This window comes from Vanessa tameamea, chromosome 15 (genome assembly GCF_037043105.1).
Source record: "Vanessa tameamea isolate UH-Manoa-2023 chromosome 15, ilVanTame1 primary haplotype, whole genome shotgun sequence".
In the NCBI taxonomy this organism is placed as follows: Eukaryota; Metazoa; Arthropoda; class Insecta; order Lepidoptera; family Nymphalidae; genus Vanessa; species Vanessa tameamea.
In genome coordinates this window covers 6,296,497-6,322,906 of record NC_087323.1, presented here as the reverse complement: position 1 = coordinate 6,322,906, position 26,410 = coordinate 6,296,497, and the positions used below count along the sequence as shown (strand labels likewise).

General features: G+C 33.9%; 2 protein-coding genes across 3 annotated transcripts in view; one reads left to right on the top strand and one right to left on the bottom strand.

Annotated features, from left to right (window-relative positions):
• LOC113399155 (uncharacterized) overlaps positions 1-26,410 on the bottom strand; it is a 180,293-nt gene that overhangs the window by 127,461 nt on the left and 26,422 nt on the right. The gene's annotated exons all lie outside the window — the stretch shown is intronic.
• Positions 16,674-21,103, top strand: LOC113399153 (mucin-2). Of its 2 annotated transcripts, none has more exons than XM_026638225.2 (3): positions 16,674-17,933; positions 19,818-19,949; positions 20,753-21,103. In XM_026638225.2, the coding sequence occupies exons 1-3, from the start codon at positions 16,875-16,877 to the stop codon at positions 20,825-20,827; spliced, it is 1,266 nt and encodes a 421-aa protein (XP_026494010.1). In that variant the 5' UTR covers positions 16,674-16,874; the 3' UTR covers positions 20,828-21,103. The 2 variants fall into 2 exon arrangements, with proteins under 2 accessions (XP_026494010.1, XP_026494009.1); XM_026638224.2 differs by having other exon boundaries at positions 20,750-21,103.

Genomic DNA, 26,410 nt, shown 5'->3' with positions numbered 1-26,410 from the left:
CTTACTGACAAAAACTAGTACGCACTCATCACGGGTGTGGCGCTATGTATTTTTTTCTTCTACGTATACTCATTATTATATGAAAACTCTATCAATCAAATACTTCAAGTGGTTATTCATAAAAAAAAACAATAATGATGTTAGTAATCATTTATGTTGTTTCTCAAAAATAGTTATTTTAAATTTATCGAGTAAAATTTATACTGCCTCAATAATTACTTGCTTAAACATGTTTTCGACGTCTTTATCCTAAGGATTCTAAGGCTGTACACGACTAAGTGCACTAAACAGAGGACCTGTTTGGTGTAGTCAGTCATATATGTTTAGTATGTGGATCAATAAACCATAAATTGCAATAAATTGTATTTACGTTACTGACCTTAAAGGTAAATTAATTTGCATTAAATTAAAACATGAACAAAATATGTGCACTTCAACGAGAGACAAATCGTTGTAAAATATTTTAATACGACGGTTTAACATATTATGGATGTAAAGCTAACGACATCCGTAACTTCAGGTAGATTTACAGAATTTCCATATCCGTTAATATATTTTATTGTCATTGCATCACACGTAGAACGTTGCCAAAGCACTTTATGTTCGTACAATTCATTTGATTCCGATTCGCGCAGAAAGCCAGCCCACGTACTGGTATAATCAAAGAGATCCGCTTGCAAATACGTGATCGCATTTCACAAAATAAAGATTTTATTTACTGTCGTTCTTACGAAATATGACTTGATTGGTCATATTATATCAAAATGCTTTGGTAGAGATTTTTATTATTTAAAAATAAACGACAACATTTTTTTTATTATTTTTTTTTTATTTCAACGTTACGTGTAAAATATTCTTCATGAGAGAACTTGATGTATAATTGACATTATGAATGTTTCTTAGAAATCAATATCCTTAGTCGATCTTTCAATAAGGAAAATCATATCCTTTCATTACGATCAGATATAGTAAAAACATTGTAGTAATAAATTTCTATTTTTCCTCGTAACTATGATTGAAATATTATGCATACTAGTAGTTAACCCCAAAAGGCTTACGCAAGTCAGATAACTAATAAGGTTCAACATGGGTTAAAATAAATTAACAGACAATAGTACGCCAAGGAAAGTTTTAAAATGTAAAAATGTGTGGCGTGAACTGAAAATTTTATGTACATTATCTTTGTACAAAGAGGTTTGAGAGGTACTCTTATATCTAGTATAATATTATAAATGCAAGGGTAACTCGACCTGTTACCTCTTCACACTGCAATCACTGAACCGATTTAGATGAAATTTGGTGAGGATATAGTTTGAATCCCGAGGCTACTTTTTCTCATTCACCCCTCGAGGGTAAAGTTTTATAAAAACTCTTAGCAACGTAAAAAGAGAACGATGTAGAATTAAGTGGAATAAAACGTCCTTTTCTCTATATTATTAGTATGTGTGGGTTAAGGCAACTGAATTAAAACCATTACTGAAATATTGCACACACTTTTGGTACTGGCAATAAAACAATTTAATTAGTATAATTAGTTTAAGCCGAGATGGCCCAGTGGTTAGAACGCGTGCATCTTAACCGATGATTTCGGGTTCAAACCCAGGCAGGCACCACTGAATTAACATGTGCTTATTTGTTTATAATTCATTTCGTGCTCGGCGGTGAAGGAAAACATCGTGAGGAAACCTGCATGTGTCTAATTTCAACGAAATTCTGCCACATGTGTATTCCACCAACCCGCATTGGAGCAGCGTGGTGGAATATGCTCCATACCTTCTCCTCAACGGGAGAGGAGGCCTTAGCCCAGCAGTGGGAAATTTACAGGCTGATTATGTTTATGTTAATTAGTATAACAAATTAGATTTGTTTTAGTACCTACAGAGATGGAATGTCAGTTTGGTTTTTTTATATTACCAACGGTCAACCACACATTGCTATGTTTTTGAATGACTTTATAAGATTTTAGAAATAATTATTGTATAGTAAAAATTACGATACACGTTTATTTTCTTCAAAATATTATATAACTATTATTATTAGTGATTGTTGAATCATTCAATAATAATACGCGTTTTGATGGTACATATTAAATTCAAAGTTTTAAAACGCTAATTAAATTCTCGAATGAAACAAAAAATAAAACCCTATTACGAAAATATAATAACCGCAAATAAAGTTTAATCATTAAGTTTCACAGTCATAGGAAATCACTTTTTGCGTAACAAAGACGAAATGGCCTTAGTAATTTTAACTGTCAATCTGTTATTTATAGTTGGAATCTACGCAAGGTTGTTTATGGCCCATTAAGAGGTTCTTCAAAGGGCGAGAAATTCAATAACGTAAAAATCTGTTCATAAGGACCTCTAAATTTTTCCGTTGTCACCATAGCCAGGCACACATTTTTTGTGCGACCCGTCAACCCCACTCACTTAAGAAACAAAGCAACTTAGTGATGCGAATGGGTAGTTTTTTGACTCGATAATATTTTATTAAATATTACTGGATTTCTGTATTTTTCGTTTTAATAAAATAAGGAAATTAAGGAAATAATGTTTTCTACTTTTTGTATATATTAGAGTCAAAGCATATGCAAATATGTATTATAATGGGGTCTTCGCCATAATTTCTTCTGAAAGATATATAATATGTAGTAGAAAAAAATATTTTTTATTATTTTAAATAAAATGCCAAAGGGTTGAATGAATATATCATAAGCTATATATCACATAACTGCACACTTAAATCAACTTTTCAAAAGTCACACTAGCCATTTTGATGATTATAAAATGTTCCAGCAAATAAGTACTAATTCGATTATACCATCCTATTTTGAGCGTTTTTTGTAGTAAAAATTGCCGCATACACTTTGCAATTTGTATTGGAGTTTTTAGAGATATTACAAGATATATAATTTAACGCGTGTAAGGCATGTGGTAAGATGGCATGTTGATTACAGTATAAGTGGATAAAGCGCTGGAATCAATCGCGTACTATATTTTTTATTCAAATATCAGATATCAGGAGGTAAATACTTAACGTTGTTCAAGTCGGGGTTGGGTATTTCGTCAAAAATAAACTTGTGGTCCACAAAAAGTTATAAAAATATTATTATCGCCAATACAATCTTGCAGCACAACACTAAAACAGAATCATAACAACACAAGTGCAAGTTGGGTTAGGTCAGGTGTCACACTTCACTGCACATGTACACTATTTCGGGACCGAGTGTACCGAATACAGTCGCATAAACAAAGCAAACGTTCTACCTTGTAATTTTTTGATGCTACCAATATTGGATCTAGTTACTGTGTCATAAAAAGACATACGTTATAATGTATTCGCTATACAAACTACGATAGTCAAGTTTAAAATATTTTTAAATCATTCGAATATTAAATCGCAAGCAGCTAATCTAAGTGAATTTTAATGAGGCATTAACTTTATTGCTGGTTGTTAATAATTAACTACTATACTGTTTTACTACGCACACATTAAAATAAACTTGTTGATTGCTCTATCGTGACAATGATTCATGATAAAAGTAACTTTAGGTTTTTTAAAAAACCTGATTCCAAGTTGGCGAAGCCATGATCACTCGATGAGAATAAAAGTTTCTTTGTAGGTATTTTAGGTAAAGGAATTTTCACTGTCTTTAAAGGGGATAACTATTTCGACATTATTATGTTTTAATAAAACGTGAACACTAAGGAAATTGAATGTAATCTTGAACCTTATTTAATTAGTATATTACCAATTTACCAAAAATTCACATTATCTTATGTTTTATTATGACAATTAGGTTCTTATTTAACTACTATACAATAACTATTTTTATAGAGTGCTTAAGCGTAGACCCTACGCATACAAAACCTTCTACCGTGCTGTCAAATTCTATAGATATGTACTTGCCAAGCAAACAATGAGATTTAAATAATTTTGAATTTTAATTTTTAATACATAATTATTATTACGTACCCATCAAACTGATTTCAACTCGTTCTCTGAGCTATAAGTTCTAATCAAACAATTAGATAGCTGGTACCAAGATTGTTTTCAGTCTTCACTATTAATAAATAGGTGCATATTTTATTTGAACGAGTCCATAATATACGAGAAATTATAAATGTATATATTCGACATGCCTTTTAATTTTATTTTCGCAACAATAATATAACTGGAGTAATCTTAAAATCTTTTATTATAAAATACATTCATAAAAAAAATAAACAAAAAGCCATCGGGCGTTTTATTTTATATCTGCACTAAAAACTGCGAAAAATGACACGGAACACGAACAGGTAGCGTGCTTAAATCTGATCGAAGCCGTACATTACAGTACATTGGGTACCTACAAACTTTTTTGTAGATTCACGTCTGCCATCTGCAAAATCTTCACCCAACGGAGGGATATACGGTTCAATTGTTCGAGAATTTACATTCCATGGGAGTTCAGTGTACGAAAAACAAACAAGGGTTTATGTTTTCTTATAGTTATCATACATGTGCAGTGTAATCTGTCAACGCTATTGAATCTCGTGTTACACATTTATGGAATACTTTCGCATACGTTTTCATCAGCCCTATACTGTATTGACTACTTTACTGACAACTCGCATCGCTCCACAGTAATGCATTGTAAGTATTAATAATTCATTAATCAATTATCCATCTATCAATTAGTGTCAAGCCATCACTCCTGAAGCCCTAGGCGTTAAATGCAATATGAAGACCCGGGAGGTAAAAATGGACCAGAATAAACAGAGCTTCATCGCTCATCGCGTGCAGCTATTATTCTATAACAGGCCATATTGTCGGAGCGTAGAATAGGTCTGTATTTAGTGGTCGATGCCACATGGTATTCGCGGGGGTGGGGGGCGAGGCATCGTGGGAACGGCTCAGGAGCACATATGGAGCGCAGCTTTATCTTACACCATGCATATTACGCGACGCTTAATAATAATAACATTTAGTTAACACAATCTACACCGTCTCAGTAACGACGAACTCGCTCATTTAGATAATATTATAAAGTTTATGTTAGTGTCTGCGATGTATGTTTACATATACCTACTATTCCCTTTTATCTGATAGGTCTCGCCTTGAGTGCCCGCTTTTGTGATCGTGTGCTATAGACGATATGAAAGAACATAACTTATTATTCGTGTTGAATAAATTTATTTCAATAAGTGTTATTAATATTTCCATACAATATATTACATTCTATACATTATCTTGCAATGCGGTATTAACATATTTATCATAAATTATTTATTTATGTTCGAGTAGGTACCAACTTGGAAGGTATAAATAATAGAAAAAAAACAAAAGCGTTATAATAAATAAAGTTTTTAAATGTCTCATCAGGATGATTCATTTGCAAAATTCTACGAAATTCACGCACAATCACCTAGTCAGCTTTTCATAATGTGACTACTGACTGTGAATCGAAGAGGGAGACGCACGTCACCCCGCGGTGAAACAAAATCAAGTCCAAGGCAGAGTATTTTGAAAGATCACCTGGCGATCGTCCAACACAATTCAAATATTCAACATTATACTACGTGTTACTTTTATACGAATTGACAATTGGATTAAAAAGTTTACACGAAAAATACAAAATATGAAACCTATGCTGTGTTTTACTGGCGAACTTGGTAAATTTTCTTCATACTCTTAAGAATTAACCTCTTTTATGCCATTGCTATAAACAAAGTATTTAATTAAAATCTCTTAAATATTATTTGACGTTAGCAGTTTATACTACGACCTACACGCCAGCAACATGACCTCCGCCATTCTTTAAAGATGAACAGAACAACATTAATTATCGTGTCCAGATGTTAAGCCTGATCATTATCAAAAGTTCATATTAATACAAACCGATGGTTTTACCTTTTCTTGCTTGTGTTAATTACGCCTTATTTCGGCGTGGTAGGGAAAATATTGCATCGAAAGCAAAACTTACAAACATTTTTACATAAAAATATTGAATATAACCCCCACATCGCCGCAGAAGAGTCATTACCATTTTGACACGGAACTATTTATTTGTACTAGATACTAAAGATAAACGTGTGCACTTGTGAGATACACGCACAAGTGCAGCGCACTGTGGACGAAATGTACACACGTGTGCGGTTCAACGGCCTGAGCCTATGCCAATGCCAACAATCCCTCAATTAATTACCCATCATAGCTCAGTGGGTAATGAATTGGAAACTGCCGTTTGAAGTGATTCCTCTGATTCGTTGAACAAACGGAATCATAGTAGCCTGTCAATTCGTTTTGTTTATTATGAGATTGTACTAGTAGGTACCGTAACTAGATTAAGTTTGCGTAAATTTGTTGATTGATAGTTTGTGTTTATAAACCGTCTTTGTCAGAAATACAGCGTCGTAATTTAAATATAAGACTTTGATCATCGTAAACACTACAGTTATTGAAAGACAAAATATCCCATATTATCTCAATTATATATTTTAAAAATAATATTTTTTACCAATACATTGCCACCGATTAATTTATTAATCAAATAGTAAAGTCAAAAATAACTGTATGATAGTTGTAAAAAGATAATTTGCGGAACGATGCGGAAGGTTCAGAGTGCTGGCTGGATGCCCAGGCGCAGATATGTGGTGGCATTGGGCCAGACAGGGTCAGGAGCGGACGATGCACCCTCGCCGTCACAGTCGATCACACGCCAATTATAAATAACATCTACGACTTGAAAACAATGGAACACATCTCAAAAGTCATTGACGATCAGCGTCAAAACTGAAGTGTCAACGCGTCGGCTTACGACCGCGTAATATTCTCACTTGACATTTATATATAAAGTAACCAATAAACATAATTACATGAACCGGATGTCTGACACACACAGGTTTAAAAAAGGTACCTTGTACTGTCTCAGTAAAGAAGGAAGACGTGGTTGTGATGTAAATTATTTTCATATCAACCATACTTATTAGGCTTTATTTACACCTCACCGAAAATAAATATCACGGTTACAAATTGACTTTACTTTGCGTTTATAATGCCATATTTGAAAATAAAATTATTACAAGCACAATCTTTATTTGGAATACTTGAATAAATAAAGAAAGCGTACAAACATACTCGTAGAATTAAAATGTGCCTTCATTATCTAAGGCCAAGACTTCTCGGATAAGATAAGTACTTATCTAAACCCCTAGTGGCGTTGATATTTAGAAACACATGATAAAAATCGAGCATAAAAACTTTCTCGTTGCTTGCAGAGCCGAGTCGATAGAACTTTGATTGTTCAGTAATCATAATAAATGAGGAAATATTACTTTGGACACAATTTGATTTCGGCATCGATTGTTTCAACAAATGTAGAATTATTTGAGCAGATCTCGCTAATATTAGTGACCAAACATATGTATGTGCGTGAAAATGTTTATTTAGGCAAACTCGTTAGTGTCGACGGGATGTGTTCTGAACCCTCAAGGTTGCTGAAGTTATTTTAAACGAACTATGATTTTTGCCAAATAGCATGATTTCGCTAGAAAATGTTAAGTATTATTAACACAGATAGAAATCAGAAATAAAAAACTGATCGTTTATTATATGCACTATGAATTTTAACTTTAACTCATAGCTATGAATAATAGCTAACAATAAAATTCATAACGAAAATTGATGCGAATAAATGTATTACAATCCATATTTATTCGTTAGATAAACGTAAAGTGTATTTGATTATAATACTTACAATAAGTATGTTATAATTTCGTTATTGATGTCCAAGGCGTAAAAAAATACAAACAAACCATTAATTCTCATAAAGTTGGAACTCCATTATGTAACTTCAAATCTCTTTTTTTACACATGATTTAAGTTCGTTTTTTTTAAAGGGTATAGTTATCTGACAAGAAAATTATCAAGAGTAGACATTAGATAACGAGGGTTAAGAATATCCATTCGTTTTTTACGACCCTCATAAGCATAAGTTTTTTTTTTATGTAAATATTTTGAGAAGCGCGCAAAAACGTCTTGTGACAATGTCAAAATAAAAGTATTGTATTCAATGTAGAAATATATAATACCGAAAAGTAATAATCACTTTAATTTTTACTTTGTACTTGCCCTTGCCCATTCATCAGATATTCTACGGCCTAACAGCATTACGCTTAATATTATCGTGTTCTACTATGAAGGATGAGTGAGTCAGTGTAACTGCAGGCACATAACATAACATCTTGGCTCCCAAGTATGGTGGCGTGATGTGAGGAATGGTTAATATTTCTTACAGCGCCAATGTCAGCGCTGGTGGTGATGACCGTCTACCATCAGGTGGTCTATATGGATATCAGCCAACTGATGACATAAAAATAAAAGAAGCACTAAATTGAAGATACTTACATATTTATTTGCTATTCGTTTCGCTAAAATTGATAAAAATAATAATATACAAGAACATCAAATGAGCTACAGCGCCACCTATTGGGTCCAGATTTTTATGATAGATGTGTTTTTTCGACTATCAACTGTCATACATATGTGAATAAGATTCATTTTGAAATTAATGTACTAAAATACATAGTGCGCTTTGAACCTCTCGATCCTATATCACATATGTACATGAACCATCGCCTTCACAAAAAAAATATATTAAGTGAATATTTTCAGACGCAACAACGTTTACATATACAAAAATGACCTACATTTTATTCTACTCCGATAAATCTTTATAGTTGAGGAATTATCGTTAGTGTGTTCTCATTATTATTAAGATATTATTAGAGGATTAACTCGTTTATTATAAAAAAAGAGTTTACTTGGATCCACTGCTTTGTCTGGGTAGGTTCCACCCATTCAACAGATATTCTACCGCCCAACACCAATACTCGGTATTGTCATGTTCCGGTTTGAAGGATGAGTGAGCCAGTGTAACTACAGTCACAAGGGACATAACATCTTAGTTGCCAAGGTTGATGGTCCATTGGTGATGTAATGAACGGTTTATATTTCTTACAGCGCCTTTGTTTATGGGCGGTGGTGACCACTTACCATTAGTGGCACATTTGCTCGTCCACCTATATCATAAAAAAGGGAAATTAAACTTACGTAATTCAAAAGGTAGTTCTATATACTTTTAAAAATAAAATAAATGGCTTTCGTCTCCACGTAATACATTGAAGGTAACAAAATCAAATTATACTTCAGGCTATTGTTGTTATATTACATAATTATATTCGCGGAAAGCTTTTGGTAGAAATTAAAATACACATTGCTTTTAAAGAAAATTATAAAAAGTAATACTATCCTTATTATTAAATATTACATTACATAAAGTAAAACAACAGGTTGAAAATATCCCACTTTAAGGCCTCCTCTAGATAGATTTTATCCCCTACATGCAGTTCGCCCTCGCCACCGAAGGCCACCTCGGCACATGAAAATTCATTGATGTTTGCCCGGGTTTAAACTCGGAATCATTATATAAAATTCACGGCTCTCAACAAAATTATATTAATGACCAAAAATATTTGGCCACTTATTTTGTGTGAATCTATTAATGAAGTTTATTATAACTTTATATATGTGATCCAAATAAATTATACATAAGTATGGGGATGTAAGGGGGCGCAAACTACAACCAACCTCACCTGCCCGTGGTGCATCCTGCCGACGAGCAAACGAGGCTCTGGCGATGATCATCATGGTGGCCACGATGGTAAAGGCGGGACGGGGGGTGCTAAGAATCACCGGGCTACGGGAGGCCACCACAACCGACTGACCCTGGCGACGTACAACGGACGCACGCTACGGCTTGACTCGCATCTAGCGCAACTCGAGGTGGAACTTGGGAAATTTAGGTGGCACATATTAGGGTTATGTGAAGTCCGTAGAGAGGGAGAGGACACCCTAACCCTCGAATCGGGCCACCTGATGTACTTCCGAGAGGGAGACCAACAATCCCAAGGTGGCGTTGGGTTTCTGGTTAATAAGTCCCTAGATGACAACGTTGTGGAAATCTCCAGTGTGTCGAACAGGGTAGCGTACCTCACTGTAAAGCTCACCGAGAGGTACAGCCTCAAGGTGGTGCAAGCGTACGCACCGACCTCGACACACTCGGACGATGAAGTGGAGGAAATCTTCGATGACATATCGAGCCCTCCACTCCACCACGAAAACCCACTACAACGTTGTCATGGGGGACTTCAACGCTAAAGTGGGAGTACAGAATTGCAGCGAATCGGTAGTAGGACCCCATGGATTTGGAAGCAGAAATCATAGGGGGCAAATGCTTGTCAACTTCCTCGAACGGGAGGGGCTCTTCTTGATGAACTCCTTCTTCAAGAAGCAGCCCCAAAGGAAGTGGACGTGGCATAGCCCCGACACTATGACCAAAAATGAGATCTATTTCATCATGACGGACAAAAGGCACATATTTAGAGAAGTCTCAGTGCTCAACAGGTTCAATACCGGTAGTGATCACCGACTTGTTCGAGGCTCTCTGAATATCAACTTTAAGGCCGAGCGCGTCCGTCTGAAGTCTACACTCCGATCAACCCTGCTCCAAACCTTTGCGTGATCTGAAACGTTCCAGTCAAACCTGGAGAACCGATTCGCTGCCGTGAAAACCACAACAGACGTAAACCAGAACCTCGAAAATGTAGTTAGAATTCCCAGGGAAGAAGGCACGAGATTTTGTAGCATGCAGCGTAAGGGCAGAAAGGCCAAACTTACGGAAGAGACTTTAGGGCTAATGAAGAAACGACGTGAAAACCCACCAGTCACTTCGTCAGAGAAACGGCAACTAAACCAAGAGATCAGCAAGCGCGTACGACACGACCTCCGGTGCTCCAATACTCTTACGATTGAAAGAGCCATCGAGCAAAATCGGGGGTCTAAGGTGTTCGTACAATCCCTTGGAAGGAGCCACCTGACGAAGTTGACCACAGCAAGTGGAGAAGTCGTTTCTTCTAAGCCGGCAGTTCTTTCGGCAGTAGAGGACTTCTACGGCCGGATATACGCATCGCATGCATCTCGACCTGATCCCGAAAATGAGGATCCTAGAGCTACATTAACACGCTATTTCACCGAAGACCTGCCAGAAGTCAGTATAGGCGAAATCGAGATTGCTAGAGAGGACGGCGTTACAACAGAGCTATTGAAAGCAGGAGGTAAACCCGTACTGAGGGAGGTCCAGAAGCATTATAACTCTGTCCTCTTCGAAGGGAGAACTCCGGAGGCGTGGAGTAGGAGTGTTGTCGTCCTGTTCTTCAAAAAGAGAGACAAGACCCTGTTGAAGAACTATCGACCCATATCCCTAATGAGCCACGTCTATAAGCTGTTTTCAAGAGTGATCACGAACCGTCTTGCGCGAAGATTCGACGAATTACGATATAAGATACGGCACCATAGACCACATCCACACAGTGCGGCAGATTATACAGAAGTCCCATGAGTATAATCGGCCCCTGTGTCTTGCATTCGTGGACTATGAGAAGGCCTTTGACTCGGTTGAAATCTGGGCTGTTCTGGAGTCTCTGCAGCGTTGCCAAGTTGATTGGCGATACGTCCAAGTGATGAGATGTCTCTACAAAGCCGCCACCATGTCCGTCCAAGTACAGAATCAGCAAACAAATCCCATACCATTGCATCGAGGAGTGAGACAAGGGGACGTTATTTCCCCCAAATTGTTCACTAATGCAATGGAGGACATGTTCAAGACGCGGAATTGGAAAGGGCGTGGCATCAACATCAATGGCGAGTACATCTCTCACTTGAGATACGCAGACGACATCGTCATCATGGCAGAAACGCTGCAGGACCTAAAACAAATGCTGAATGAGCTGGCTGATTCTTCTATGCGCATCGGCCTACGGATGAATTAGGATAAAACCAAGGTCATGTTCAATGAACATGTTCTACCGGAACCGATTGCGATACACGGTACCGTCCTCGAAGTTGTTCAAAAATATGTCTACCTCGGGCGGACATTGCGATTAGGTAGAAACAACTTGCCTTAAGATGAAAGTCTTCAACCAGTGCGTCCTATCTGTCATGACATACGGAGCCGAAACGTGGACACTCACGACAAAGTTGGTCCACCGGGTTAAAGTCGCTCAGCGTGCTATGGAAAGGGCTATGCTCGGAGTATCTCTGAGGGATCGCATCAGAAATGAGGCGATCCATCAGAGAACCAAAGTCATTGATATAGCCCACCGGATTAGTAAGCTGAAGTGGCAGTGGGCCGGTCATATTTGTCGTAGAATCGATAACCGTTGGGGAAAACGTGTTCTAGAGTGGAGACCGCGTCTCGGCAAACGTAGTGTAGGACGTCCTCAGGCACGGTGGAGTGACGATTTGCGCAAGACGGCTGGCAGAAGCTGGATGCGAGTTGCCAAAGAAAGACCACAGTGGCGTGCATTTGGAGAGGCCTATGTTCAGCAGTGGACGAATGCGAGCTGATGATGATGATGATGATGATGATTAATGAAGTTTATTTATAACTTTATATATGTGATCCAAATAAATTATACATAAGTACGCAGTCCGCAATAAGGAAACATCATATTAATTTACGCAATAATAAATGTTACGATCATCAAAGTGTACTATGCCGTGAAGAGATTATTAAAATAATAATTAACTCTACATCGTTAAAAGGAGTTTAAATTTGTAGAATTATTATTTTAATTTATATTTTAGTATGAATATAAAGTTAAAATAAGTTATACTATACCTATATCTTATTAAGTTTTAAACGTTCTAAACCTTGATATATATTATACTTATTTAATGACTACATCGTTAGTAGCTATAGATATAAGGCCACAGAACCCGAGGTTCTGAGTTCAAGCTCCAGGTCGGGATGAGAAGAATTTATTGGGTTGGAATAATTCTCAGTAACCAAATGGGTAGGTCTTTGGTTTGAACCCTTTCCCGTGGCTTCGGATTCACCGTATCATTGGATAATGAGAGTTTATTTTTCATAATTTTATTCCTCACCGCATAGAGTTGGGATTTAGCAAGACAATTAATTGATTCGTTAATTATATTTGAAAAATATGAATTTTATAGAATTAATGTAACTATTAATACCAAATTTATCATTATCAAACGGGCCATAATAGGCCTAAGTTTTAAGAATAAGTATTAAATAAATACCAAAAAGTAATCCATATCGATGAGCACAGGGATTTGAATGTTTTCTAATCTTGCATCATAGTTATCGTAGTTTCGATGTTGCTACTTAAAAAACACAGTGCGTTAGTCGTATGCGTTTATTTACGCGACGCCCCGCAACGTTGGCTGTGTTCCAGAAACACACTAAAATAGCAGCTTTGTCCATGTCATTGTACTAAACTAAATCTTTCTTGAAGAAATGGCACTTTATACTAATCAATAACATGAGAACAATATAATAAATTTGAAGTATTTATATTTAATTCCGAGCTGGATCTCTGAAGTATAAATATCGTCTATATTTTTACCTTTCTCAAGATTCCACGTTTATAAAATCAAAATCAAAACATACGTTATTCCAGCAGGCTCTAACAACCTATTTTGAGTCATTATTTTACAAAGTTAAATTTATTGTAAGCTACCACCACCTACCAGCGGTTCGGAATGTACATTGTAATAGTATTATAGATTCTACCGAGAATAACTGGTTATAAATTATGTAGTTCTTTTAACAATCAAAAAAATATACATGTAAAAATCATATAGAATTAAATGTAGTATGTACCATACATAAAAATCAACGAATACTAATTCCAAGCTCTTTTATCACTGAATATAATTTCAAGTATAGTTAAGATGAATTAGAATACAATTTAAAATGTTGGCTCCAACTCTAAGCCTCTCAGCAGTTGACAAGTTCAATATCAACGGTCTCGGGCTATCATCCGTATCGAATAAACGTTTTTTCTTTCACTCGTTCAATCTAAGAATCTTTGTAAGGATGCGGAACAAACGGGCCCCTTTATCTAACCCGTCGCTTCATCAAAGTAGAAAAGGATGGTCGACCAACAAAAAGTGGGACGATTCGTCCGCCCAACCCTTTTATTTTGTTTCGCTCTACTCTTTTTACTTTTATTCTAAAAATATCGCATTCACGGACCCATTTCGAAAGGAAACGTGACTCTGTTCAAGGTCAAGTGAATTAGTATTCGTATGGTGTGTTCGCAGTTTGACCGGACGCAAAAACTCGTTAATATGCTGCTTGTGGATTTTTTTTAACAATGATTAGAATTGCCCGCGGCGAAGTTCTGTCTCCTTGTAATGTTTCATAAGTTATGTAATTAAATTGAATTGAAGATCGCAAAAAAAATGACAAAAAACCATCCTTTCAACATTACACTTATTAAGCTCAACAATTGATTAATTGTATATGAATACAGTTGGAAACGATTTAATAATGAAGATTATTGTATTTGCTTGTAATTTAACATGTGCCACTTTATAAATTTAAAACTTATCAATAAAGTCCATATGCGTGATATTTAAAGTAATTTTCAACTGAAAACTAAGGTAGTATTCTCAAATTTTAAAACAAAAGGTAGAATGAGCCTACCCGGTAGTGCGAAAAGACGCGTCTTTTTGTGAAAACGTCAAAATTGCTGTCAATTTTATCGGTAATTTATGACGTATTAAAAAATTCTTTATTGCTACATGCGCTACCGGGAATTTGCGTTGGTTATGATTTTATATTCGCTTTTGTTGCTTCATTTCAAATTCGGCCACACATGGAGTACTGCTCTCACCTCTGGGCGGGTGCTCCCCAGTACCAGCTCCTTCACTTTTGACCGTATCCAACGTAGAGCGGCTCGAATTATCGACGATCAAGCCCTTTCCGATCTGCTTGATCCTTTGACTTTGCGTAGAGATGTTGGATCGCTCTGCATCTTCTACAGAATTTATCACAGGGAATGTTCCAAGGAATTGTTCGAATTAATCCCGGCAGCTGAATTTCACCTTCGGACATCTCGTCAAAATTCCAAATATCACCCGCACCACCTAGATGTCCGAAAATCCACAACAGCGCGATTTTTAAGAGATTTTCTGCCTCGCACAACCACTGTGTGGAACCAGCTTTCGCCGGCGGTTTTTCCGAACCGATACGACTTGGGAACCTTCAAAAAAAGAGCGTACTCCTTCCTGAAAGACCGGCAACGCACCTGCAAGTCCCCCGGTGTTGCAGATGTCCATGGGCGGTGGTAGTCACTTTCCATCAGGTGAGCTTCCTGCTCGTTTGCCACCTCTAACATAAAAAAAAAAAACTATCATGTTTCAGGCGCTGTATCTACCCTTTGTTTATAATAATGTGAGGACGTAATATACCAACATAAATTTCAAAAACTAAAATTAAACATATACATTTTAATAACTACTCGAAACAAATAAGTAACTTACCAGCAGTAATACTTATATAGTATGTAAACAAAGACTGCTAAATCGTAACCTTCCTATTTGCTTCGCTTGTCGGCTAATTTTACAGAAATGAGCTTAAAATAAGGAGATCCATGCAGGTTCCTGTCGACATTTCGAACCGGTAGTAGCTTTACGTTTGAATGGCATGATAGAAAAAGACGACACAAATTGCTATCATAATTATTTTTTTTTATTTACGAAATAAAATTTTATGTAAACATGCCTATAATACAGTGGTATAGGTTAATAGAGCCTCGGTATCTTGGTACCCCAAAGTGTTTTAGGCAGTTCTATAAATACTTTGACAAACAGGAATCCTTTCAAGGTCGTATATTTTAAATTTGTAAATATAATGTAAATATGCTTTTTGTATATTTAGCTATAATATATATTTATACAATGTGAAAAAGCGACCTAGTATCGTTTACAAATATATAGGCAATAGTTATTAATAATAATAATTATTTAAAAAATCTGATGTTTCATCAGCTCAATTATCAAACACAAAGTGTTCAAATTAATCAGGCGCCACAAAAATAAGAAGGTATAGAATTGCGGGAAACCTGACTCATAGCAAGAAGCCTTAAGATGCTACGAGTGAATCATAGTCGTCATCTATTTGCTTTTTAAAATAAAATATGTGCTAATTTCAACAAGACACATATTTTATATTAAACTCCTTGAATAGTGACTCGAGCTTACTTTCTTTAAAATATGAAAAATATTAAAATTAAAGTTATAAAATCAAGAAACAACACGCTATTCACAAATAGCTCGAATAGTTTTTTTGTATCATAGAAATTAAAAGTATTAACGTGCCCATATTCCAAACCAGTTACACAAGATTTTTTTTATTTTTAAATTAAGACATACTTTATTTTTTATCATTTCGAGAAATATTAAACAAATTCCCACAACGTCGACTAAGTTACAAAATTACTACGATTTTGCCATGAGACAGGTATTGTATTAAATAATTTATTCATAGAAATAATTTTATAATGAGCTTCTGCTATTTATACTTTTCTTTTAACGCAATCTAAATTGCCCGAGGACAGTAGACATAATATTGTCACGTCGCTAATGAGACGAATCGTCTCTCATGTTATTGTTATTGTCGTGAGTGCTATGTAGAATTTATGGCAGCCGGCATCCAAGTCATAACCTCAAAGCTGAGGCCGTTGAGCCGTCGACAGCGGAAAGACAGAAGGGGAACGCGCAGTCGCTCAATGTTGTCGCGCATGCGTCCCGCACTTGAAAAAAGGAGAGAACCACCAACGCTGCACAAAGTACGAAGACATCCCGTGACTAGGACTGACCGGCCACAACATTAATGAATCGCGTTACCCGGATACGTTTTCCAAACGGTGTTTTTTCACATTAGTTACAAAACGAGTATGTGATTAGATTACGCGTAAAATAAATATTTTTCGTAGTGTTTCTTTTTGTGACTTACAAACATGTACAAGACGGTGAGACACGGTGAGAACAGTCTTCAATATACTATATTGCCTCAAACTGAAGAAATACTCAATAACAGTGGATTGAAAGGCAAAGGCCGTGATTATAGTCCCTCTATTCATATAAGACGTTCAAGGAGAAAGTCTGCTTTAAAATATATTCTGTTAATAATAGTCGGAATAATAATCGCACTAGCTTTTGCATCTGTTCCACTTTATGTTCTGAATGGTGCACTATATGCTCGAAGACTTCACCACGACCACCACGAAATTATGACTTCAGCGCCATTAACACCGGCAGGGCGAGAGATCGTAAAATCACGAAAAAAGGAATTAAAAATTGCAGCTGAAATCTTATCAACCATAACGCCAAAATTAGAAACGAGTGCAGCACCGTCGACATCAACTACTACTACTTCGTCTACAACTATCCCAACTACGATTATTAGCGAAAGAGCTACTACACCACCTTGGACTATGCCTGCTCTAAGATCTTGGAAATTTTCATCTTCTTCTACAACGATACAACCAATACCAACAGAGGATAATGAAGAAATTCCTTTAGTAGGAACACCATCTGGTAGTGTACGCTTATTAGACCATTACATGTCAATGTCGATGAAGCCGTGGGAAAAAGATATAATTATAAAACCTACGATAACACCCGAACCTATCACAATCCAAAACGTTTTTAAATATTATTCCCGTTCCTTCAAGCCGTCGGAAGAATCAATCACTATGCACCCAAAGTTATTTGATGACGTTTTAATTACTACAAAATCAACGACCACCCAGACACCTATGACTACAGAGTTAGCAAAAACAACTGAAAAATCAATCATGAAGGACCTGAAAGATACACTTTTATCAGTAGATGACGATGAAGAATTTAAAGTATCTTTGGAAGAAGATGAAGTTTTTTCTCTACCGCCATTGAAGCCGGACTCTGTGGCGCCGGGAACAGATTCAGACGAAGTAACAGTTTCGAAAGCGACTGACAGCGGCTGGTACGGTGCGAAGTGGCCATTCGTCGATACGTCATCATACTTCCAATGGACGGTGAGCACGATTACGAGTTAGCTAACTTATGTAATGTTTATATTTACGTGAGCGTGAATTGCGTGATCGATAAACTCGTAACCAATTCTAAAGACAAGAACCGGGTAATACAAATTATATTTCATAATGCGAAATTACTTCACTATATTTAAATTACAATTGTTTTCATTTATCTAACGGTTAGTAAACATGTATTAAATTACGTAGAAAACGAAAGAAGAGTTTCCTGAATTTATGATTCTTTTCAATTTTCATAAATAATCAAATAACATAAATATTAAAGGTAGCTAGATGTTAATTTATCCCTTTTTATATTCAAAAATATTAAAATCATATTGCGTAATATCGAAGTACATAATAAGAAAAATATAATAAAAAAAAACAAGTAATTATATAAACTGCCTTTTGGTTACTTAACATCCGTCACGCTTTTCCTTCCATATGATATCAACAATGGTTTAATATTTCATGTGCATATTATTAAAATCCATATTTCATCGACTTTTTTCTTACAAAATAAAAGGCCTCTTCGTCATTGATTGATTTACAAAACCAATGTCATTAATCAACCGACGATTCCATGAGCATCTATCTATCATCATATAAATAATAATTAAAACAGTTTATCATAGAATCTAACACATTTTTTTTTGATTCTGTAAATATCCATGATGGAAAACACGTAGAATTTAATATATACGTTTCGCTTTATTCGTTTAGATTCTCATTAAGATTCCGCTAATGAGACCAAGCTTAGAGTATAAAGATAACATTTATTATACTAAAATATTTAACTTAAAACCATTCGAACAGTTAAATAAAAATAACTTTAGAACTTCTACGTTTTCCGTATTCAAGTGTATAAATATAATCATTTTATAAAGAACATAATGAAAAAAGGATTTCAGATTTCAATCTGATATGATTTTTAATTTACTTAATGTTTTTTTTTTGGACTGCCTGGATCTAGAAATTTATTTTTATTTCTGTTCTCTTCTTAAATAGATCTGTTTTTCGAAAAATTATCATAAGATATATCAATTTATAATATTTATATTGTACTTATGGTGTCAAATTAAAAAGATACAAGTATATTTCTAAGTAAGTATTCATAGTTCGTGGGGCTTTGCGTTGATATAAAAGATACATATTCAATAAAAATATATATATTTTATTAATGTACGTTTAATAAATATGTGGACTATTAATAATATTTATATAATATACCTCTTACGGTTACATCTCAGTAAACAGATATGTCTGTACTTAATATTTGTCATTTTCAAAGTCCTATACACATAATAATAATTGTTAATTTATTATTTATTATGAATCAGAATACAAAATTAAAATATTCTTTATTAAGTTGTTTTGTGTTAGTAACACTTTTGAATTGGTTCGATATTTAGATTCTACCGTTAAAAACGCACAAATAATTCAATAGTTATTTTTTTAACAAACATGTATATTATGTAATAATTATATATGTAGAATATTATATTTTTGCATTGAATACCTATACCCTAAAAAAATATAATCTTTATTTATAAAATATTTTTTAATATAAATTTAATTTAATGGTAAATGTAAAATGGTCTGTGAGATTTTGTAATAGAATCGAATAATCTATCAAAGGGATGTATTGACTTTGCCCTTTGGTCAAAAATTTGGTGTTACAAGTTTATCTTTACTTCTAGTGTTTAAACAATGATTGTCACTGCGTCTATCAAAATTATCGTTGTTTTTTTTTATTTACTCATGCGTAATTGTAATATTGACAGAGAGTTTATATAATCCTACAAATGTTCATAAAATCACTATTATAATTTCGTAATAATTATTTAATGTGTATTATAATAATCAAATCTTTTTTTCTATATACAGGGCTACTCTCCTGGAGATAATCTGCTTTTACCGTTACTGGTTGCGGCATTATCGTCAGTCGTTTTAGTGCTACTTCTGGCGCTCGCTGTGAGACGCCGCAAGAGGACTACCACAGCATCAGCACAGATTGGGGTAAGATATTTGTTAACTTTTGTACACAAATATTTCAATTTTGTATTTGATCTGTATAAAACGGAGAGAATTATTGTTGTTTAAGCGTGTTTTTAAACTTTATATATGAACGAACTCTAAATATCTTATATGTATCTAATTAGATACATATATATATGTATGTATGTTAGATATCAGGCACTGTACATTATTTTGAATATATTATTATTTCAATGTAAAGCATTTATATATTATGTTTATATCTACTTTGTACACCCCTACCTCTTTCTATATCTGTTTCTTTCCTCTACCTTAAGGTTGCCTGGAAGAGATCGCTGTTTTAGCGATAAGGCCGCCTCTTGTGCATCTTTACTGGTGTACAATAAAGAGTATTTTGATTTTTGATTTTTGAACTCTTTCGAGATCAGGAAAATTAAGACCCATACAACATTATGAGCTGGACTGATTGTACGATTTCGTTTTCGGGCTACAGTAAAAGATTTTTTCTATTGAATGATCCAATTTGAGTTTTCATCAAAAACGGCCCTGAGTTATTACTAAAAGTGATAAAAACACTACCAAGCTTCTGATATCGTCATCCACGCGCATCTAAATTAATTTTCTTATAAAAAAATATTATTAACATTTTTCACAGAAAACGAAAAATATCTCAACATGATTAAATTTACACATTATTTATAATTTTCCAAGTACAAATCACTATCTAAAAACCTTGAAATAATTAAATAGGGGTTTTAGTACTATACTAAGAGCATGTATCAATGTTTAGATAGATATATAATCAAAGACCCTTGTTTCAGAAGTTAACCTCCGACCTACAAGCAGATGACAACACTAACTTATTGACAGCAGAGAATCCAGAAGAGATCGAAGAATGAGGTCAATAAGTACTATGTTGCTTGTTTCCAACAGATTGCCTCGTGTATTTACAGAAAAAATGGCCGAATAGAACGGCTTGAAGGTTACTTTTATAGAGATTGGCTTTGAATTTTCGTGCACACATTATGATATTAAAATCTTTGTCAATAATTGTATACTCATCATATCATATCACTAAATGCATTCTCGCTTTTGTTTGATATTAAAAAATATAAAATCTATATATTAAATTATGAAAAAAAAATCTAAGTTGCGTTTTGTATTTTGGCGCCTTATTTATTATAATAATGTAAGGCAATCAACTTAATCAACCGTCTGTGCTATAAATAACGTTAAATAAAGGAATTGAATGGAAGAATCAATTGTTTTCAAGAAGCTTTCATTTGCATAGCTTGCCTTTAACCTCGATACATAAGGCATTCGAAGCACCTTGTAATGATTTAGCCGCCATACCGTAGTTTCTCGACAATTAAGCAGACCTCACCTTAAGATCTTACATACCCATCATATTTTTAGTTTCCAGTGCCTATTGTTTGTATATAATGGAAGGTTAGCTCGGCTTTGTTCCCGAAAGCCAACATTGCAAGTTCAGAGATGGGATATAATATTGTCTGTTTTGAATATTTTGTAACCATTACATTTTTAATGCAAGTTATGTTATTATTACATTGTAAACGAAAATAGTTTTTCTTTAAAATAATTTACTTTAAAAATTTTAAAAAATTAACAATCATTAAAAACTGATTTCAATTTTTTATAAAAATCTAACTAAACTACAAAATTTATAAAAAAATCAATGATATATTTGTGCGACGGTTTCTTCCTAATTGAGCTAGTGATAACATTAAGTAGAATTATTGTACTATTTAACCATGAGAGGTCGGTTCAAAATCTCTAAATTTACATAACAAGTTGTTCAATGATATTTAGAACATATATTATTTCATATCTCTGAAGTTTTCAAGTGTGACTCGTCAGTATTAACGAATCCCTGTGGTATATCAAAGTAAGCGTATTTAGTTTATGTAGTCAAATAGGTTAAGAGTGAAATTTAATATCGATCTTGGTGTTTCAATTTCAGTGTGACATTATTCATCAAATGTATTTTTCAATATCGTTTTAAAATAGACATAAGACTGATGTAGGATTGCGTTACTCAGTAATTAGTGAAACGATTGTTTTCAACCTATTTTTGTAACGGCACTATTCATTTCAAAATTATTATTGTGTGTTATAAGTATATAAATGTAGTTAGTATGGTCTTGGAATGTGTGCGTATGAAGTTGGCTATGGCTAGTTAGAAAATGATATTATGGAACCGTTTTGAAAATTTTGAACCGTACAAGGGCGCTAGATAGCTTAAAGTCAGCTAATAAAAATATTTATACGGCCAATTTTAATAGTATTTATGCTACAAAGGCATTTTTATACAACAATAATTTATACATTCTTGGCCTGCACTGACATTTGAAAGAGCGACATCTAGCTGATTTCTAGCTTTGCCCTCATAAATTGCGAAAGTGATAGGAAATAATCAGTCTTAAGCGCCTGATGTGCATACAAAACACTATCAAGTCATTATCACGCTAGTAATATTTTATAAGATACAAATGTATATCGCACACTATATGCTGATAGATGTTAAGTTAGTTAGCTTTTGTGTCAGAATAGTTTTTGGAGCAATGTGATTATTTTTTAAGCTGGAACACACACCATGTACATAAATAATAAAATAAATTATGTTTTCCCACCGACATCTGTGCTTTTTATTCATATCAATCATTCATTATATTAGCGTGCCTAAAATTAATAGTATTAATTAGTTATTAATCAACATATATCAATGACCGGTTTAAAAGAAATATGTGTAGGTGCCATCTTTGTCTGTAGTTTTAATAGGAAAAAAAAACAAATCAAAAGTGAATGGTAATTTCAGTATAATTAGGCGCGCTCCATCCGATTTTTATTTTATAGCCTGAGCATCCTACGATACAAATATATCATTTGGGTGTACCTACAATCATGTGGTGCTGTGATTTTTTTAAATGTACTTTTAAAGATATTAATAATAATAATACTTAATAGATTTTGTGTCCAGACATATTATATATATAATATGTATGTAATATGAACGTCGTGTTATACCACGAATATATCTACTATATCTACATCTATATACTTATTATATATAAGAATATATGTAATACGTATGTAGGTAGGATATTATTTTATAAATTCTTGTTATTACATTGGTTAAGCTTGACATTATAATAAACAAATCTAATAATATGTATGTAGGTATAGTAATATCAATTATTTTTACTAACCACGAATCTTCTTCTTCTCATTTATTAAACCCAGCTATTGCCAGGGTTTGCCTTCCGACTAAGCCTCTACTTTGCACGGTCTTTAGCGTCATTCTGTGTAAGTACATTTGCCTCTCACGTCCTGCTACACGACATCCAGCCATCGCTTCCTTGGGCACCCAGGAGGCCTAGTTCCAGGTACAAACATATCAAGGCACTTTCTCCCAGCATAGTCATTTGGGCGACGCGCGGTATGGTCATACCACCTCAGACGACGCTCTTGGAGCTTATCCGCTACGTCACGGACCCCGAGACAACCTCGGATGTACCTACGAGTTGCGTATGCGGGCAGCCCGCGTTACGCAGCACATCCACCTCAGCATTTTCATCTCCGTGACGTGAAGTTGAGCCTATCTGCCGTTTGAGCTTGGGCGGTATTCTGCGGCCACAGACCACACCTGTGACTTCCCGCCATTTGACCCAAGCAGCGCTTATACGAGCTTGAACGTCGTGTTATACCACGAATATATCTACTATATCTACATCTATATACTTATTATATATAAGAATATATGTAATACGTATGTAGGTAGGATATTATTTTATAAATTCTTGTTATTACATTGGTTAAGCTTGACATTATAATAAACAAATCTTTCGCCACTAATCTTTGTTAGGAATGATAATTATTGGTCAATATATTTCTATCATCTAAAATGTATCAACTTATATGAAGTTATACATAGTCTCGTGAACAAGAAATTCGTAGATAATGTCGAAATATCCAGCTCCACTAAATAAAAATTAAAAAAAACATGGTAAATAGCCCATTTCAAATACTTATAGTAATAAAAATAACCATGTTGATTTAAAATCTTTTATATGAAGTTTGTTTGATAATTTTGCCAATACACCTTCCAGAACTTATCAAACTTATCATCCTTCATATATAAGCCGTAAACATATCGTGCTGGTATTGAAACTGAACAAATATGATATATAATATGTCTTCAAATTAAAAGTAATATGATATCGTATTTTGCTGTATTTAATATTTCAATATAATTCTTCAAAATTAACTTTATACGTCATCCAGAAAAAGCAACAGCGAAGACAAATTTATTAGTTTACTTACTAATAAAATAACAAAAAAATAATACTTCTCTGTAAACCGTCTAAAAAATACTTCAGCTCCTCTAAGTTTCTGGGTATTTAGACATTATAACTGTCTTTGCATTTTTGGAAAAAAATAAACACAGAAACACTTAATTATAACACTAGATTAAAGAACTAATAGAATGTAGATAGTAACACCAAAATTGCTATTAATTGACATAATATATCTTTATAATAATGCTAATCGATAAGAATTATATTAACATGTCCAGTCGAAGGATTTGACCGTACGTACATGAGTTCTATGCAGTACCTACTACTAAATCGTACAGGTGATCAGTCGATAATTATTGTTCTTAAATTATATATTATACTTGGTGGTAGGAGTTTGTGCATGCCCGTCTGCGTAGATAGCACCCTTTCATTTCTCACCGCCAAACAACAATACTTAGTATTGTTGTGTTCCGTAGTTTTTCTTAGTTTCCAAGTTCGGTGGCACATTGGCAGTGTAAGGTATGTTTACTGGTAAATATTTACTACATCGCCAATGGATATGTCTATGTTACCACTTACGATCAGGTGGCCCAACTACCTATACATATCATAAATTAAATTAAAAAATGTATTAAAACGTACGGAAAATCATGTCGTTTGAAAAACAGAGCACGTAACCATAGCAACGAAGTAGTTTATGACATATTGGTATTTTAAATTAAATATAACATTTATAGCATAATATTATATATTTTTATTGACTGTATAGTGACGAAAATATAGAATAATAAAAAAATAAACTTTCCTAATATGTTAAGGACGAGATTGAAATAAAAACAAAATTATTTCTCCATCTTAATTGACTTATATTGAAGTAAAAATCCCAGATATTGCAACCAATTCATTACATTAATGTTAACTAACTTACACTAATAATTACAACCAAAACTTACATTATTTTACAATAAATAAAAAATATATTTAATCCTTTCATTAGTATAAACTAAGATTATAAAATACATTTACACCACCATATATCGTCAAAATATACAAGTAATGATTTGTTAGAAATTATTGAAGTTAAATATCATAAAATATTTCCATAGTGTGGCTAACTTCACACAATTCACTTAGAATTTTGACACTGACACTTCTTTACACGAACTTTTTAAAATAATGCAAGATTCTTACAGAATAAAAACAAATTGTAATTCTTTGCGTCTTTTCGAAGAAGCATATAATATATAAATAAATGATTTTTTAAATTTACAAGAACGCTATACGGTACGAGTCCAAATTAAATATTTGAGATTACATTCATATTGTATCGTTACGCCTTATGATCGCGAACTACAGATGTGAAAATATCGATTTTTCTCAACTCCAAATAAGCCATCCGATCAAATAGCAATTTGTAGTATATAAGCAATTCTTCCTTTGTCTAATTCTGAAAAAGATACTTCTAAAATAACATTAACAAGAGAACCAGAAGATTAAACTTCTTATACGTTATAATATTGAATTTGAAACAAAAAAATGTCAACACCTAAGTGAGTTCGAAGTATGTAATTTAAGGTTATTATAATGTTCTACGCAATCTCTTAACTAAACTAATTTGACTGGTTTGAAAATATCGCTTTCCATATCTAGTATATACCAATCGCAGGAGAAATAAAGATAAACAAACCTGCTAAATTATGCAACTACAAACAGTTCTCGATACATTTATGCATAATACAACTCTATTCAACTTAACTACTTATATCGTCTTTACCTTCCAAAGTTCTCATAATAATTTCGCCAGCATCCAAAACGCCATAATGATCCAGAGATTATTTAGATTTCGACCGATGACGTTGCATCAATTCAAGGTCAAATTTGTTTATTTATCTTTATTCCCGTTTTCATCGGAATTGTCTATATAAAAGCAAATGCAAGTTTTCCAAATCCAGTCAAATTCGTTTAGGTCAAACAAACAAGGTTACACAATATTTAAAATGCGATTAAACAAATACTTATATGTGTTGAAATGAACTTCACACGAGTGCGTTTAAATAACTATTCAAATTAACCTAATCCAATTAAATTTAGATAATAATTGTTAATAAATGTGTTATTGCTTTTTATAAGATATATTTAGATTAAAATAAATGTGTATTGTTATTT

What these genes read in the sequence shown, in the direction of transcription:
- LOC113399153 (XM_026638224.2), top strand. Translation starts at nt 16,875, where the DNA reads ATGTACAAGACGGTGAGACACGGTGAGAACAGTCTTCAATATACTATA. An exon ending in CATCATACTTCCAATGGACG is followed by an intron (nt 17,934 to 19,817) that starts GTGAGCACGATT and finishes TTCTATATACAG; the next exon opens with GGCTACTCTCCTGGAGATAA. An exon ending in CAGCATCAGCACAGATTGGG is followed by an intron (nt 19,950 to 20,749) that starts GTAAGATATTTG and finishes CCCTTGTTTCAG; the next exon opens with AAGTTAACCTCCGACCTACA.